General features: G+C 38.9%; 1 protein-coding gene across 5 annotated transcripts in view; it reads left to right on the plus strand.

Moving 5' to 3' along the window:
* The window catches only part of LOC100560393 (rap1 GTPase-GDP dissociation stimulator 1), a 71,558-nt gene that overhangs the window by 40,198 nt on the left and 14,881 nt on the right, over positions 1–16,479 (plus strand). For all 5 annotated transcript variants that reach the window (XM_008115804.3, XM_062975827.1, XM_008115805.3 and 2 more), the window contains 2 exons: positions 4,912–5,043; positions 8,475–8,609. In XM_008115804.3, the coding sequence (XP_008114011.2) occupies positions 4,912–5,043; positions 8,475–8,609 (267 nt within the window). The remainder of the gene's footprint in view (positions 1–4,911; positions 5,044–8,474; positions 8,610–16,479) is intronic.

Genomic DNA, 16,479 nt, shown 5'->3' on the forward strand with positions numbered 1-16,479 from the left:
GAATGGACTCAGATACAATATTCTGGGTTATATATAATGTTCTGGGTTAGATATAATAATTTGCCTTAATATTCTAGGTTATATGGCTGTGTGAAAGGGTCCTAAGGCCCCTTTTGTACTGCCATATAAAATTCAGATTATCTGATTTGAACTGGATTATATGGCAGTGTAGACTCAGGCCCCTTATACACTGCCATATAATCCAGATTATCAAAGCAGATAATCCACATCTCCTTTGAACTGGATTGTGTCTGTCTACAATGCCATATAATCCAGTTCAAAGCAGATAATCTGGATTATCCACTTTAATAATCTGGATTACATGGAAGTGTTGAAGGGACCTAGGACCTCATCACACTAGAGCTTGGATCCACTTAAATCCACTTTAGAGAGGGGGCTTTAAACAGCTCAACCAGACAGGCTCTGGACCTCACCAAACTACAAACTCCAGAATTCTGCAGAAGGCAGAAACAGGATTTAAAGTGGATTCATGTTCTAGTGAGATGAGGCACCTAAGTAAATTAGATTAAATACAGATTCACATTCCTATTATAATTGGCATGCATTCCTAATCATGGCTATTTGGGAATACAATTCATTTAGTTCAACGGTACTATCTTCTGAACAAATGGACAAAAGTTATGACTGTGTAGCTTTCTTCTGCACGACATGCACCATCTCCCTCATTTTCCGTTTTGCTTCTGCCCTAAAGTCCTGTGAGGTTATACCAGTTCCTCACTTAGGTTTTTAGGTCAGTCACCTTGGGACTTATCATACAGTTCTGTGCTGTTCTATTAGAAGTATGTCCTACTGACAATGACTGAAAATATATCCATATAAGATTCCTGATTTAGTGCATCATATGTATTAAGTAGGTAACTGACAAGTGCATAGGCTGAGCAGATGGGAAGCACGCATACATGAAAACAGTTGTCAGCTCTAAAGTACTGCCAGTTCAGCTCGTTGATATTTTAGGAATTCCCTCTGTCAGTAATAAGCACTTAACAATTTTTGTATAATCTCTAATCACAGGAAAGTGGCACTTCTGCAAGACAAAACGTATGCATGTGATATGGAAGCATTAATAGACATCAAAACCCATAAATCAGCATGACTGCAATTAAGTGTCAAGCACTATAAAAACCTAATGAGGAAAGGTCATATTCTATCATCAAGAGGCCTGTTTATGACAATGTATAAATAAATAGGTATACGGGTTGGAAAGCAATGGGAAGAGTCTCGTCCAAGCTCTTTTCCAAATAGACTTCTCTGTATTTAAAATATTCAAGTCAGCTAGTAGCAAATACTTGGTGAATAAGGATAGTTTTGTTTATTAAACAGAGAGCAAGAAGAAACCAGGACTCTGAGCCAGAATAATTTTCAAGGAATCCATGAATTCAGCTAGTTATTCATTTTTATCTAGAAGAAAATTCCCAAGTGAACCCCTACACATGAGGATGAAGATGATTAAATAGATTGTCAATGAAGATGCCTTGGCAATCACCAAATACAAATACCTGCCTCCATATGGGACTTTCAAAAACAAAAATAAACATATCTTAAAGAGGATTTCACTCCACAACAGCTCAAAAGGAAGCATCAATTTCAACCAATTAAAAACACATACTGTTCAACTATGTATAAGTTGAACTCTCCTATTTGGATTCAAAATCAACCCCAAAAAAGATTAATGAAAAGAGTGTTTGCCAGATACCTGAAAGCAAATTTATTTTCTCTAGGACAGAAGTGGGCAACTTTTGTGGGTCCAGAACTCAAGTCTACCTCTTCCTCAAGACAATGTGTCTACTCGTATAAAACAAGTTCAAAGTGCATCTTTGACATTTATTTTGTTTATGGGTCACTGAATTTCAGTAAAAAGTTTTAGGAGTAATACGATTCCCATTGCCCCATCTGCTCTACAATTACTTTCCAGCTTGGATCTGGGAACTGTCACCTAAAAGCCTTTGTGCATTCTGTTAATTCCACAGTATGTACTCGTAGTAAAACCGTGATGTCCTTGTGCCACCTCACAGTGGACCCTTCTACACTGCCATGTAAAATCCGGATTATCTGCTTTGAACTGGATTATATGGCAGTGTAGTCCAGTTCAATCCAGTTCAAAGCAGATAATCTGGATTTTCTGCTTTGATAATGGCAGTGTTGACGGGCCAGTGTTTACCAAAAGTAGTGATAGTGTGATTTGTGGTGGAGAGCATGAAGGTTTTGGAAATTCTAATCCATGCCCCATGTAAAGTGCGATATTGAACTAATACCACTTTGAATTGAGCAACCTGCTCACCTATATATGTATTCACATGGGCTTTCAGACACGTCATAGGGTGCTGAGAGCAGTTTCTGGATGGAGCTCAATGGATCCTTTCACATGACGCACAGCTACTTCCAGCAGGGATCCATCCAGGGACTGTGCTCTTGGTGCCCTACAATGGAGCAAGGAGACCACAGGAAGCTTCCCATGTTCTTGTTGACAGCATCAGAGACAGTGCGGGGAGAAGCTGAGCAGCCATACTTTCTCCTGTGTGATGGGGAAGTCGACGCTGTGGTCAATGTAGAGCGCAGGATGTCAGATTCCCCCGCTGCCCCACAGATTCACTACAATGCCTGGTGAATTCCCCCCGCTGTCACCCGTGTTAGGGAACAAAATGTCATGAGGGCCAAAGTAGCATACTTCTCATGTAGTCTCCAGTATCTCATCCTATCAAAGGCTGCTGCTGAAGCCTGTAGGTACGCATGATAAAATTTACCCAAGCTTTTTTTAAAGCTATCATCATCATCATCATCATCATCATCATCATCACCACAAGTACAATGTTAAAAATCTCAGTGACAATCCTGCAAGGTTACATAGAACAAACAGATAATAATATTCCACTTACATTTTCTTAACCTTATCAATTCCACACTTATGTCCCACTTGTGTCCAAGAGTTTTTCTCCCCTCTCTCCCCCCTCACCCAAACCCTCTGGGAACAGTTGTATCCTCAAATCAAGTTTTGTTTTAATTGATCAATCATGAAAAGAATATGATTCAATTATTTACATTTTATTTTTCCTTTTACTCTAGCTATCAAGATTCCACATTTTGAGTCCCAATTCTTCTTGAAATAGCCTGTTGTGTATTTAATTCCCTTTTTGAAAATGTAACCCTGGAGTATAAAGTCTGCTAAATATTCAAACCATTTTTAATTCCCACTTTCTATTCTCTTTCCAACCCAGAGCAACAGTTGTTTGGACAGCTTCTATCATATATTTTGTGATGTCAAAAAAATTGCCAAAGCTAAGCTAAGGATGGTTCAAACTTTTATTAAATATCACTTAGCTTTCTTCATTTTGAGATACTGCCCCTGCAATGTCATCACATACCATATCACAGCAATAGAAATCTTGGGGGGGGGGTCCCTTTTAACATAGCTCATAAAGGAACTTAAAATCTAGCCCAGCTTTTGCAAGCTTACAGAGTGTTGGTTTTAGTTTGGTATTTGTGGGTTAAAAGTTGCTCATCTAATGAAGGTATTTCATCAAAATAATTTTATTTGTATTTCTTATTATTTTGTCTTAACAAGGCAAAAAGAAAAGTTTTGGCATCTGTTCCAAATGCAAACACTAGGGAATTGCAACTCATCCCTTTTATGGTCACACAATTGGAGTAATTACTATAAACAGAATGCAATCCATGTAAAACAGACTTCCAATTAGTTATCCACTTGTTTACTAAATATTTTCTAGCTTGGGGATGACAGACAGTTATGGGCGAAGCATAGAAAGTGAAGCTTAGAAAAAAATGGTTGCTTTGCTATCATTAATATTCTGTGGAAAAGTGAAAACAGTTCAGTGGAAACAATGTGTTAATTGATTTCTCTTTTAGTTAACCAGCTCCACTTATCTCTAGTCCCACAGTGGCTTATTGTCATAATAGAGTCCAAATATCTTTGTAATTCATTTAGAATAAAAACAGTTCCCATTGCGCCAATGGAATTCTTCCCTTTCCAGATTACATATCCCACACTGCTTCATTTGCTACATCCAAAACTGCAGACTTAGCAAATACAGCTTGCACATACAGCAAACATCTGAAATGCTGTTTGCCATGAGCATTCTGAAATTTGGGCAACCATAAAAAGTGTGGCAAGGAGACAACCAATTCACAAAATGTGTCACTGTACACTTTTTCTGCTCTGTCATCGAACTGTGAGATACACTAAAAAAGAACTCCACTATTAGGTTAAATGTGGTGGCAGCCTTGGGTAGAAGATCCTGGAAGATGAAGATAGAGCAGTGTGGCTCTAGAGGACAGAGATGTGAGTGCTGTAATTGGTTCTGCGCTTCATAAATCATCTTGGTTTTAGAGCAGCTTCTGTACTTAGAATAGTGGATGTCCATCCTTTTCTGTTGCATCAATTATCAAAGCAGCTTAGAACAACCCTATATGCAGTTGAAATGTACAGTCATCTCTAGGAGGTTCTGGACTTCAACAGTCTGTGGTGCATCTACACCAGGCATGGGCAACCTTCATCTCTTCAAGTGTTCTGGACTTTGACTCCCATAATTCCTAACAGTTGGTAAACTGGCTGGGATTTCTGGGAGTTGAAATCCAAAACACCTGGAGAGCTGAAGTTTGCCCAAGCCTGAGTAGAATGAATTCACACATGTGTTTCCATTTTTGTCACGCAGGATTCAAGACTGCAAAACTGTATTTGTGATCTGCTCTCGATGCTTTAGCTTTGCTTCTGAGAACATGGTTTTAGAGAGATCATCTGTGGCTACTTGGTTGTATTTCATGAACTATCAGACTCTGCAGGAAAGTTGTTGGGTATTTCTTCACAATGGCAAAAGAAGTCATGCAACAGTGTAGCAATACTAGCCACAGTCTCTGTCTCCATTTCTTGTACTACAGATGAATCCATGCAGCAGCTGTTTGCAGAGGGAAAGGGTGCTATCTACCAAAACATTGGCATATGGCTGACATCCAAGCACACGCAATTACAGCTGACAGGAGCTTTGGCCATTGCTAATTTTGCCAGGAATGGTAAGGATGTCTGTTTCCATTATTTGTTATTGAAGTATTTTTACTCCCCTCTTCAGCTGAAAAAAAGATTATACATAAGTTCAATAAAAAATAATTGCTTCTTTTGCTTGATGTTGTACTGTATGCTTGTTTTCTGCTGTTGAGTTGGCATGAACATTTAAACTAAATGCCCGATAACAATGTATGAAGTATCCTTTAAAGTGTTGCAACAAAGGCTGGATCTACGCTGCCATATATCCCAGGGCCCGATCCCAGATTTTCTGCTTATTCCAGATTACTTGGTAGTGAAAACTCATATAATCCAGTTCAAAGCAGATAATCTGGAATCAGATCCTGGGATACAGGGCAGTGTAGATTTTTGGATCTTCTGTCTCTCCAGATTTAGTTTGTTGCTGATGTTGCAACCAAGCACTGTGTTGTTGAAGGTTTTCATGGCCGGAATCAATGGGTTGCTGGGAGTTTTCCAGGCTGTATGGCCATGTTCCAAAAGCATTCCTGGAGAGAATGCTTCTGGAACATGGCCATACAGCCTAGAAAACTCACAGCAACCTAACCAAGCACTTTTTGTTAGATGGGGAATGGGCTCCACTTGGTCTTCTAAATGCAGTGGGATTGTAAATCCCATCAGTTCTAGGCAGCATAGCCAGTGATGAGAAATACTGGGGCCCCATCTACACTGCCATATAAAATTCAGATTATCTGATTTGAACTGGATTATATGGCAATGTAGGTCTGGTCTGGGAGATGCAGGTGAACTATATAAGGGGGAATGCCTGATTTTCACCTGTTATTTTGGGCTCCTTTTACATTTCTATATAAAAGCCAGATTATCTGCTTTAAACTGGAGTATATTGTAGTGTAAACTAATATAATTCCATTCCATGCAGAAAATGTGGTTTGCTTTGATAATCTGGGTTATATGGCAGCATGGAAGGGACCGGAGACCTATTTGTTCTTTTTCTTTTTCCTGGATAAAGGCTACTGCTGCATGTCTGCTTTCTTTGAGATTAAATACTTAAGACATTGTTGCAACCCACACTGGATCTACATTGCCATATAATCCAGTTCATCAGATAATCTGGATTTTATATAGCAACTAGCTGTGCCCGGCCACGTGTTGCTGTGGCGAAGTATGGTGGTATGGGAAATAAAGTATTGAGGAACTGGTGGTAGTTAAGGTAAAGGGTAAAGGTATCCCCCTGACATTAAGTCCAGTCTTGTCTGACTCTGGGGGTTGGTGCTGGCGTCCGTTGGAGCGCCGTTACCTTCCCGCCAGATCAGTACCTATTCATCTACTCTCATTTGCATGTTTTCGAACTTCTGGGTTGGAAGAAGATGGGGCTAACAGTGGGGGCTGTCTCCACTCCCCAATTCAAACCTGTGGCCTTTCGGTCCAGAAGTTCAGCAGCTGAGCACTTTAACACGCTGCGCCATCAAGGGATCTTATTTCCTAAAGGTTGTGAATATACAATATTTCTGATTGGGGTTTTTTTGTCTGTTGGAGGCAAGTATGAATGGTGCAATTAGGGGAAATGATTAGGATGTAATGGCCTTGCAGCTTTAAAGCCTGGCTGTTTCCTCCCTGAGTGAATTTTTTGTTGGGAGGTGTTAGCTGGCCCTGATTGTTTCCTGTCTGGAATTCCCTTGTTTTCAGAGTGGTTTTGTTTGTGATATTTTATGTGCTTCTGTTGTCTGTGGCCCTGAGAAAACAGAGGATTTGCCAGACTTTGATGATGGGAATACTTTGTTGGGAGGTGTTAGCTGGCCCTGATTGTTTCCTGTGTGGAATTCTCCTGTTTTCAGAGTGTTGTTCTTTATTTAGTGTTCTGATTTTAGAGATTGTATTGTTCTGTTTTATTATACCACAGTAATTTTTATATATTCTGATTTTAGTGTTTTTGAATACTTAAAGCCAGATTGTATTCATTTTCATGGTTCACAGCAATACAATAATAATAATAATAATAATAATAATAATAATAATAACAACAACAACAATACTAATAATAATAGTAATAGTAATGCTAGTAATATAATGACTGGTAATACACACTGCTTCACTCCCTTCTCAGCTTCCTTTCTGGAAGAATCCTTTCTTGGGAGGTGTTAGCTGGCCCTGATTGTTTCCTTTGTGGAATTTCCAATTTACCTGCTTTCAGAGTGTTGCTCTTTATTTAGTGTCCTGGTTTTAGAGATTATATTGTTCTGTATTATTCTATCACAGTAATTATTTCATATTACAGTAGAATCTCACTTATCCAACATTCACTTATCCAATGTTCTGGATCATCCAACGCAGTCTGCCTTTTAGTAGTCAATGTTTTTGTAGTCAGTGTTTTAAATTCATTATGATATTTTGGTGGTAAATTTGTAAATACAGTAATTACTACATAGCATTACTGCTCGTGGAACTACTTTTTCTATCAAATTTGTTGTATAACATGATGTTTTGTATAATGATGACCTAATTTGATGTTTAATCGGCTTTTCCTGAATCCCTTCTTATTATCCAACATATTCACTTATCCAACGTTCTGTCGGCCTATTTATGTTGGATAAGTGAGACTCTACTGTATATTTATAATCTTATATTATCTGCTTGGAACTGGATTATATGAGGGCCCTTCTTCACAGCTGTATAAAATGTACACTGAAGTGGATTATATGGCAGTGTGGAGTCAAGATAATCCAGTGCAAAGCAGATAATGTAAGATTATAAATGGGTTATATAGCTGTGTGGAAGGGCCTTGAGTCTACACTATCATATAATCCAGTGCAAATTAGATAATCTGCGGAAGAGGCCTAAGTGAGGCCTAACTCTGCCTGTCCCCTGGGCTGAGTCGGTTGCTAGGAGACCAAGTGGGCGGAGCTTAGCCTTCTAACTGGCAGCAATTGGATAAAAACAATTATTCCTCTCCCTCTAATTAGGACTTTATTTTTCTTTTCTTTTTGTTGTATCAACGTAGAGGCATGGATGATGGATTGTGTTGCCAAATTTCGAGGTTGGGGGGCCTGTAGTTTTGTTGTTTTGTCTGCTGCCGTGATTCCATCACTCTTTTATATATATATATAGAAGATGTAGATGGGGCCCCAAACAGGACACAAAGGGGGGGAGGAAGCATGAAGGAATGAAACTAGAATCTACTGACCCTTGTTACAGTACTTGAATAATGACAAGTTTAATTACCTATGTGAAACTTGTCATTATTCCCAAGGAGGATTATTATATCCTCCAGGTATTTTGGACTCCCAGGTGCCTCAGCTGCTTTGGTGAATGATCAGGAATTCTGGAAATCGAAGCCCAAAACACCAGAGTTTGGGAAACACTGAACTAAAATACTGGCTCTTGAAGTTTTGCCTTTATGTTATTGAGATATAATGTTTCCAGTTCTAATCTTATTACTGTTTTCTCTCTTTCTCGTTTCTTGAAGACAGTAATTGTGTCCGGATGGTGCAGCTAGGGGTAGTCCATCAGCTTCTTGACCTTTTGGAGCACCATGTTGAAAATGGAGATGTGTCTGTTCAACATGCTGCACTTAGTGCTCTTCGGAACTTGGCTATACCAGGTACAACAGATGACACAAGGAAAATAATTTGATTGAGGAGAAAATGTTAAACTAAAGTCACATAAGTATATCTGATGATGATATAGTAGGAAAGAAAGGAATGTGTGATAGAAATGTTGCTATATAGAGTCTGATTTTAGTTTCTTTCCTTGATAAAAACACTGCATATTTTATCCAGAGATTGCAATATTACTTCTTAAAAGGGTTTTGGTACTGTTCTGTTATCCAGATGAAGGCCACTAGGAGGCACTAGAAATTTTATGGGGGGAGAGAGTTGAAGGAGGAAAACAACTTCCACTTTTCCCTGGTCATACCCTCCCCCCCCCCTTCCCATGTCATAAACGAGGGCTGTTTCCATGATGGGGACATGGGTGGGGGGAATAACAGGAAAACAGGGGGAATTTTTTTTCCTTCAACCCCCCCCTCCACCACCACCCCTGTAAAATGGACTATCCATCTTTTTCTAGTCCCCCCTAGTGGCCTCCACCTGGAAAATGGAACAGTACCAGATTTTTCATTAATTTTTATCCATGGTAGTATAGAAACAGTGATATATCCATATTTCACAATAATATCAATATTCATAACTAAACAGTCTTTCTCATCTTTATTATTGTAATGTATTAGAATAATACATTGCAATAATAGATAAAGGGGAATAACAGTAGCCAGAAAAACAACACTTTCCTCCCTCAATAAAGAAGGGGAAAAACTAAGAAAAGACCAAAAAAAAGTAAGAACTACTATAATTTAGATATCAAAATAAACTACATACTCTAAATATTTAAAAAGTTTTTTAATGACTTCCAACCTAAAAATTCACTGACAATTCAATCATACACCATTTAATGAAATTTAAAAAATGAAAATCTTAGTTTTCACTCTTAAAAGTTTCACAAGCTTCTGTATGTTTTCTCTCATTTTTATAAATGTTATGAAAGATTTCCAAACATGTATAAAATTTTATGGTGTCTTCCCCTTAAAATAAAAAAAAACACCAGGAACAAGTTACTTCACTTATTTTTACTATTGTTGCAGTACAGAAAGGTAACTCACTGACTTAGTCCTTATTAACAAGTAGTCTTTGCCATTGTGTCATTAGGAAATTCAAAGCCATGCTCTCTGGTTCCCCCAAGTAACTAACAGTGATATTACACTTTGGAAAAATAGCAAAAAATATGAAGTTGTCGTTCCCAGCAGCAGTTCAAGGCAGCCTCTTATTGAACCCCAATTCATCTCCTATTGCTCAAATTGTGTCAGCATTTTACTTTATGTATATATTGATTGGTTTTATATGCAAACTTTTTCTCGGAATAGATTCCAAAGCAGCTGATGAAAGCTAAACACAAGATTAGCTAAAAACTCCATAATAAAAAGGTTTAAAATTCATTTAAATTATTATATTAAAACACCATTTAGTGACTTCATACAAGACAATAATGAATAAATGATAAATAAAGTGTTCCAATTCTTTTGAAAATTGGCAAAATTGCCCAAAAAATGCTGTTGTTTGGCTTCCATATAAAAAGTTAACACAACAGGCAGAGTAGAGCCCTCAGAAATGTGTAGAAGTAATGAGGGACAGGGAAAGCTGGTGACTATTAAACAGCACAGTCCTTCTTAACATATTAAATAGTGGAGGCTTTGGCTTTGTATTCAAAAAGCAATAAACCAAACACATTATTTTCTCATGGTGGGTTATGCATCATTTCTTGTTTCAAAGGTTTACCGCTGGTACAAAATCCATTTACTTTTGTTGATAATGACAAATCAACTCACTGATGTTTAAAGGCAAGGAGAAATTACAGAATTAATTTTAATTGTCAATTAATTTTCTAATTAATTCATTAAATCACTGAAATTACCCCATTTAAAATTATTAAAAATGGTCAATAATCAACTTGAAGAATGAAAAATGCTGATCATTAATCAAGAATAATGTTACTGTAATGCAATAATGGAAGTTACATTTTCCTTTGTGCTTGGGCCTTCTTACCTCAGAGAGCTGCTTCCTTGAGCCTTCTAGTGTCTACTGCTCTGGTCACCGCAGGTTTATAAAAGCAGCCAGCCATACTTCCATCATGCCACACACTGAGAACCTCTCCTATGTGTGTTTGTGTCTTCAAGTTGCACATCACGTCATGGGGATCCCTTTAATTTCACAGGGAAGGAATTCTCAGAAGCATTTTGCCAGTTCCTTCCTTTCAAATGTTGCCTACAACACCTGATATTCATGGAATCCCATGCAAATAATAAACAGTGCTGACCCTTCTTTACTTCAAAGATCAGAAGGGGTCTGGTGGCTTTAAGATGTTTAGGCTTATTGTATCTCATGAACTTTCTAAATGCCACCAATCTGAAATAATAACTAAGGGAGAAGAAGTGTATCCAACTAGACCATCATGCCAGGGTCTAGCTGTTGGTGAAATTAGAATTTCCCTCCTCTTCCTCCTTCCCTTCTTTTATTGTTCGTATCTTATTTCAACTCAAGCTGTAGGCATGTACTGTTCTCAGATTAATGAGTTAATTATTTGTAAAGCACATTGGAGGTCTAAAAACCCTAAGATACAAGCATGGCCAGCCCAGGTTAGTAAGTAGATGGGAGATGGTCAAACAAACAACAACAAGTGCTATAGGCAATATTTCAAGGGAGAGAACTGGAAAAAGGAGCTCTGAGTATCCCTTATCTTTTTAAAAAAAACTCTATGAAATTCATGGGGTTGCCATTAAGTCAATAGGCCATTTGAAGGCAAAGATATATCCACAGTTACACAGGAATCATTTTTGTACTAAAGAAGAAGATATCACCACTACAGATAGATAGGTTTAAAATATTGCAGAAAACTTTAACATGTTACTTTTCTTAAGCTGTGTGTTTAATTCTTTACCATAGGAGAGCTGAAAAGAAATTATGAAAATGAAGTGAGAACTAAACTTATCAAAAGTTTTATTAGAAAAGACAAACACATGAAAAAATGTATCTGGAAATCCCTGTTCTTTGTTCAAATGTATTTAAACCTAGTAGGAGCCCCCGGTGGCACAGCAGATTAATCCTCTGAGCTGATGAGCTTGCTGACCGAAAGGATGCCGGTTCAAATCCAGGGAGCAGGGTGAGCTCCCACTGTTAGCCCCAGCTTCTACCAACCTAGCAGTTTGCAAATGTGAGTAGATCAATAGGTACCACTCCAGCAGGAAGGTAACAGTGCTCCATGCAGTCATGCCGGCCACATGACCTTGGAGGTGTCTATGGACAATGCCAGCTCTTTGGCTTAGAAATGGATATGAGCACCAATCTTCAGAGTCGGACATGACTAGACTTAATGTCAGAGGAAAGCCTTTACCTTTACCTATTTAAACCTAAAGCGGTCTCTTAGTGTGATGGCCATTGTGTTGAAGTAGTATTTCCTCTTGATTCACTTGGGACTTCATCCCACACAATCAGCAAAGCATTTGGGATTGTTGCTTGTCCCTTAAGCTTTGTAATGCCCGTTTGAAAATTAAACCAACAATTTTCCTACCCCATCACATGTTTTTCTTCATTCCTCTTACTTCTCAAATTATCTGTTTGCCTTCCAGTCATACAGGAGACTTTCTCATCCCACTGCCTCCTCCCCTGTTTTCTTTTACTTGAAGAAATAGTCTGTGATTTTTGTCGCGTTAAAAAATAACTTTTTAATGCGAGATCATTAAACAGGATTTTTTCTATTCCATATTATTCAATATTACAATGTATAAGTAGAGATATCTCTCGATTCAAAAGGTAACTATTTAATTTACATTGTTTAAAAAAGATATGAATTGCAGTTTCTTCCTCCTCGGTTCTAAAGATTATGATGGAAGAAAGGATTCCATAATGCCCATCTCGGCTCCTCCCTCCAGAATGACATCATCGTTATCTTTATTAGCAGGCAATGGGGAATTCCCATCACACATTAAATTTCATGTTTTACACTTCTCTACATGGAGAATTTAAAAAGAAGCCAATTGCCATTCGAATTAGGAAGCATAGGAGAAATACACTTTAGAAATGGCAAATACCTGGAATGATCTTGCAGCATGTGATTGGCTCTGTCGATAGCTATTTCTTAAATGTGTAGAAACACTGATTTTATTGCATGTGATGAAATCCTTGATGTGCCTTCTAAAAATAAGAAGCAAAAACACAGATGAAAAAGTCAAGCTGAATATTTAATGAAATCCATTAGAGGCAGTCTTTTAAAAATATATGGACAGGCACAAGGGGTGTAATTGATTAAATCTTCAGAGACCTGTTGAGGGAGCTCTCACTGAAAATGCTACTACTGTCGAAGGCCCATAGTTTGAAATTTCTACAACCAAAGCCCAAGGAAATTTAAAAAACAAGTTAATTAGCCATTATTCTCATAGCATCAAAATGTTAGCAAGGGATGCCTGCCTGCTGCACTTGCTTTTGGGAAGCGAAAGAGTACTTTGGGAAACCTGTCCAGAAATTGCTTGCTATATAGTGAACATCTCTTTCCAGGGAGTTGACTATTGATTTTTGATTGGGATGGGGTCACCAAAAGAGTTGTTGGGGTTCACCAAAGAAGGGAGAAGAAAAACTTGCTCCAACTCAGATAAACGATAGAGAATTTGAACTATAAGCATATGATATAGCAGGGAATTAAACCCTTTTTCACCAAGGGCCCACATCAAGCTTATGTTTGCCTTCAAAGGACTATTTGTAGGACTGTATAAATGGAACTATGTTGCCCTGGCATTGAAAGTCTTGTGGGCCACATAAAGTGATGTGGTGGGAAGATTCAGCCCTCAGGTCTTATGTTTGACATGCATGTGTTACAATGTCCATTCAGTTATGATTCGTAGAAAATAATCAGAGAGGAGGAGGATTAATTAATGAGAGACCACTTCCAGATCCTGAATGAAAACTACGCTGTATCTGGGTTCTGTTAGTCTATGTTGGCCCATTTACCACTGTAGGCCACATAATCCAACCCACACAACTCTGTTGAATTTATTTATTTATTTATTTACAACATTTATACCCCACCCTTCTCACCCGAGGGGACTCAGGGCGGCTTACAAAAATTGGCAAAATTTAATGCCCAAAATGCAATCATAAAAACAAAACAATATAAACAGATCCATTAATAATATTGTTAAAACACATTATAAAAACCTTAAAAACGTATATATAATTAATTCCATTCGCCCAAGATCCTCATGCTTCATCCTTAAATCAGGCCATGTCAACTTTGTCATTTACTTATCAAAAGCTTGGGCACATAACCATGTTTTCACGGCCCTTCTAAATCCCAGCAGGGTAGGAGCATGTCGGATATCTCCAGGGAGGGTGTTCCACAGCCAGGGAGCCACCACCGAGAAGGCCCTGTCCCTCGTTCCCACCAGCCGCGCCTGTGAGGCAGGTGGGACCAAGAGCAGGGCCTCTCCAGATGATCTTAGTGATCTTACTGGTTCATAGGAGGAGATACGTTCGGACAAGTAGATTGGGCCAGAACCTTTTAGGGCTTTATAGGTCAAAACCAGCACTTTGAATTGGGCCCGGTAGCATATCGGCAGCCAGTGGAGCTGGCTTAGCAGGGGGATGGTGCGCTCCCTGTAAGCCGCCCCGGTTATTAATCTGGCTGCTGCCCATTGTACTAATTGGAGCTTCCGGGCCGTCTTCAAAGGCAACCCCATGTAGAGCGTGTTGCAGTAGTCCAAACGGGATGTAACCAGAGTGTGGACCACCATGGCCAAGTCAGGCCTCCCAAGGAACGGACGCAGCTGGTGCACAAGTCTGAGTTGTGCGAATGCTCTCCTGGCCACCGCCGAGACCTGTGGCTCCAGGCTCAACGATGTGTCCAGGAGAACACCCAGATTGCGAACCTGTGTCTTCAGGGGGAGTACGACCCCTTCCAACACATGCTGTAACCCTATTCCCTGTTCAGCCTTGTGACTGACCAAGAGGACATCTGTCTTGCCTGGATTCAATTTCAATTTGTTTGCCCTCATCCAGTCTGACACAGCGGCCAGACACCGGTTCAGGACCTGAACAGCCTCCTTAGTGCCAGGTGGGAGGAGTGACAGAGCTGGACATCATCTGCATACAGATGACACCTCACCCCGAATCTCCGGATGATCTCTCCCAGCGGCTTCATGTATATGTTGAACTTCAGTTGGCTTTTGTAAATTACTGTGAACATTTATTTAGATTTTATGTAATTATATAATTCTTGTCTGATTCTTTCTGTCTATATTGATTTAGGTTATTGATGTTATACTCAATTCACTGATATTAGGTTTAATTTGATGTTAGGTTTTTAACGCTGTATTCATATGTCTTGTTGGGATTTTATGCTAATATTTATCTTTTTTGAAGGCATTGAATGCCTTTGTTTGTCGGAATCCTCCCTGAGTCCCTTTGGGGAGATAGGGTGGAATAGAAATAAAGTTTTATTATTATTATTTTATTAAAGGGCCTTCTGGGTCATTGAGTCCAACCCCCCTCATGGGAAATCCAGCTAGAGCAGTGGTCTCAACCTGTGGGTCCCCAGATGTTTTGGCCTTCAACTCCAAGAAATCCTAACAGCTGGTAAACTGGCTGGGATTTCTGAGAGTTGTAGGCCAAAACACTTAGGAACTCACAGGTTGAGAACCACTGAGCTAGAACATCCCCAGTAGATAGCCATCTAGCTTGAATCTAGCCTACTATCTCTAGGGTATTAGTTCCATTTTCAAACAGCTCTCACTGTCAAGAAGTCCCTTCTAATGTTCAATTAAAATGTACATTCTTGTCACTTAAAACCATTACACTTGGTTTTCCCTCTGTGACAGCCCTTGAAGTACTTAAGGTAAAGGTAAAAGTTTCCCCTGACATTAAGTTCAGTCATGTCTGACTCTGGGGGTTGGTGCTCAACTCAATTTCTAAGCCGAAGAGTCGGCATTGTCCGTAGACACCTCCAAGGTCATGTGGCCAGCATGACTGCATGGAGCACTGTTACCTTCCCGCCAGAGCGGTACCTATTGATCCACTCACATTTGCATGTTTTTGAACTGCTAGGTTGGCAGAAGCTGGAGCTAACAGCAGGCGCTCACTCTGCTCCCCGGATTTGAACCTGGGACCTTTTGGTCTGTAAGTTCAGCAGCTCAGGCTTTAACACACTGAGCCACCAGAGGCTCCTTTAAAGTACTTAGACTACAACAATACCATTCCTCGATCTTCTCTTCACCAAATCATATATGTGTCCTTCAACATTAAAAGCTCTTTTTAAATACAGAAGTTCAATTGTGTTGACTGGCTTAATTAACTTCCTTTTTGTGGGACAATAGTGCTGTTATTGCTCTTCTGCACAACCCTTCTTCACAAGAGTTCAGGGTTCTGTTTTCATCCCCATAGTTACATAACAGTTCTAAACCCATGGAGTTTAGAAACCTAAGTAGTTCTTTACACATTTATACATGAGGTGAATGCCTCTCAAGTACATGTTCATGCTATAATACTCATTAGTTTTTTAAAAACCTATAAGATTTCATCATTTCTCCCTGAGTTGGTTTCTTTTGTTCGCTTGTTTTGTAATTCAAGGCTTTTTGTTAAAAAAATTGTAACTTTGGAGGATTTTGTTCACAAAATCTTACTTTTAACAAATTGTTTACAAATGTATTTTGTACAGAAATCTCTAATTTTCTATGCAAGGCTTTTTCTGTCTTGCACATTTTTGTGGGGTAAAATAGTATTGAAGTATATCGAATGTACAAAACCTCTCAAAATCTTGCCCAGTTGTGGGAAAAGATCTTGAAAGTTCTTTATTTTTATATAGAGAAATGAAATAAGTGAAGATTCATTAATAATATGTTGAATTATATTAACCTATTAGAATCGGCATGGAAG

The sequence above is a fragment of the Anolis carolinensis genome, chromosome 3 (genome assembly GCF_035594765.1).
Source record: "Anolis carolinensis isolate JA03-04 chromosome 3, rAnoCar3.1.pri, whole genome shotgun sequence".
In the NCBI taxonomy this organism is placed as follows: domain Eukaryota; kingdom Metazoa; phylum Chordata; class Lepidosauria; order Squamata; family Dactyloidae; genus Anolis; species Anolis carolinensis.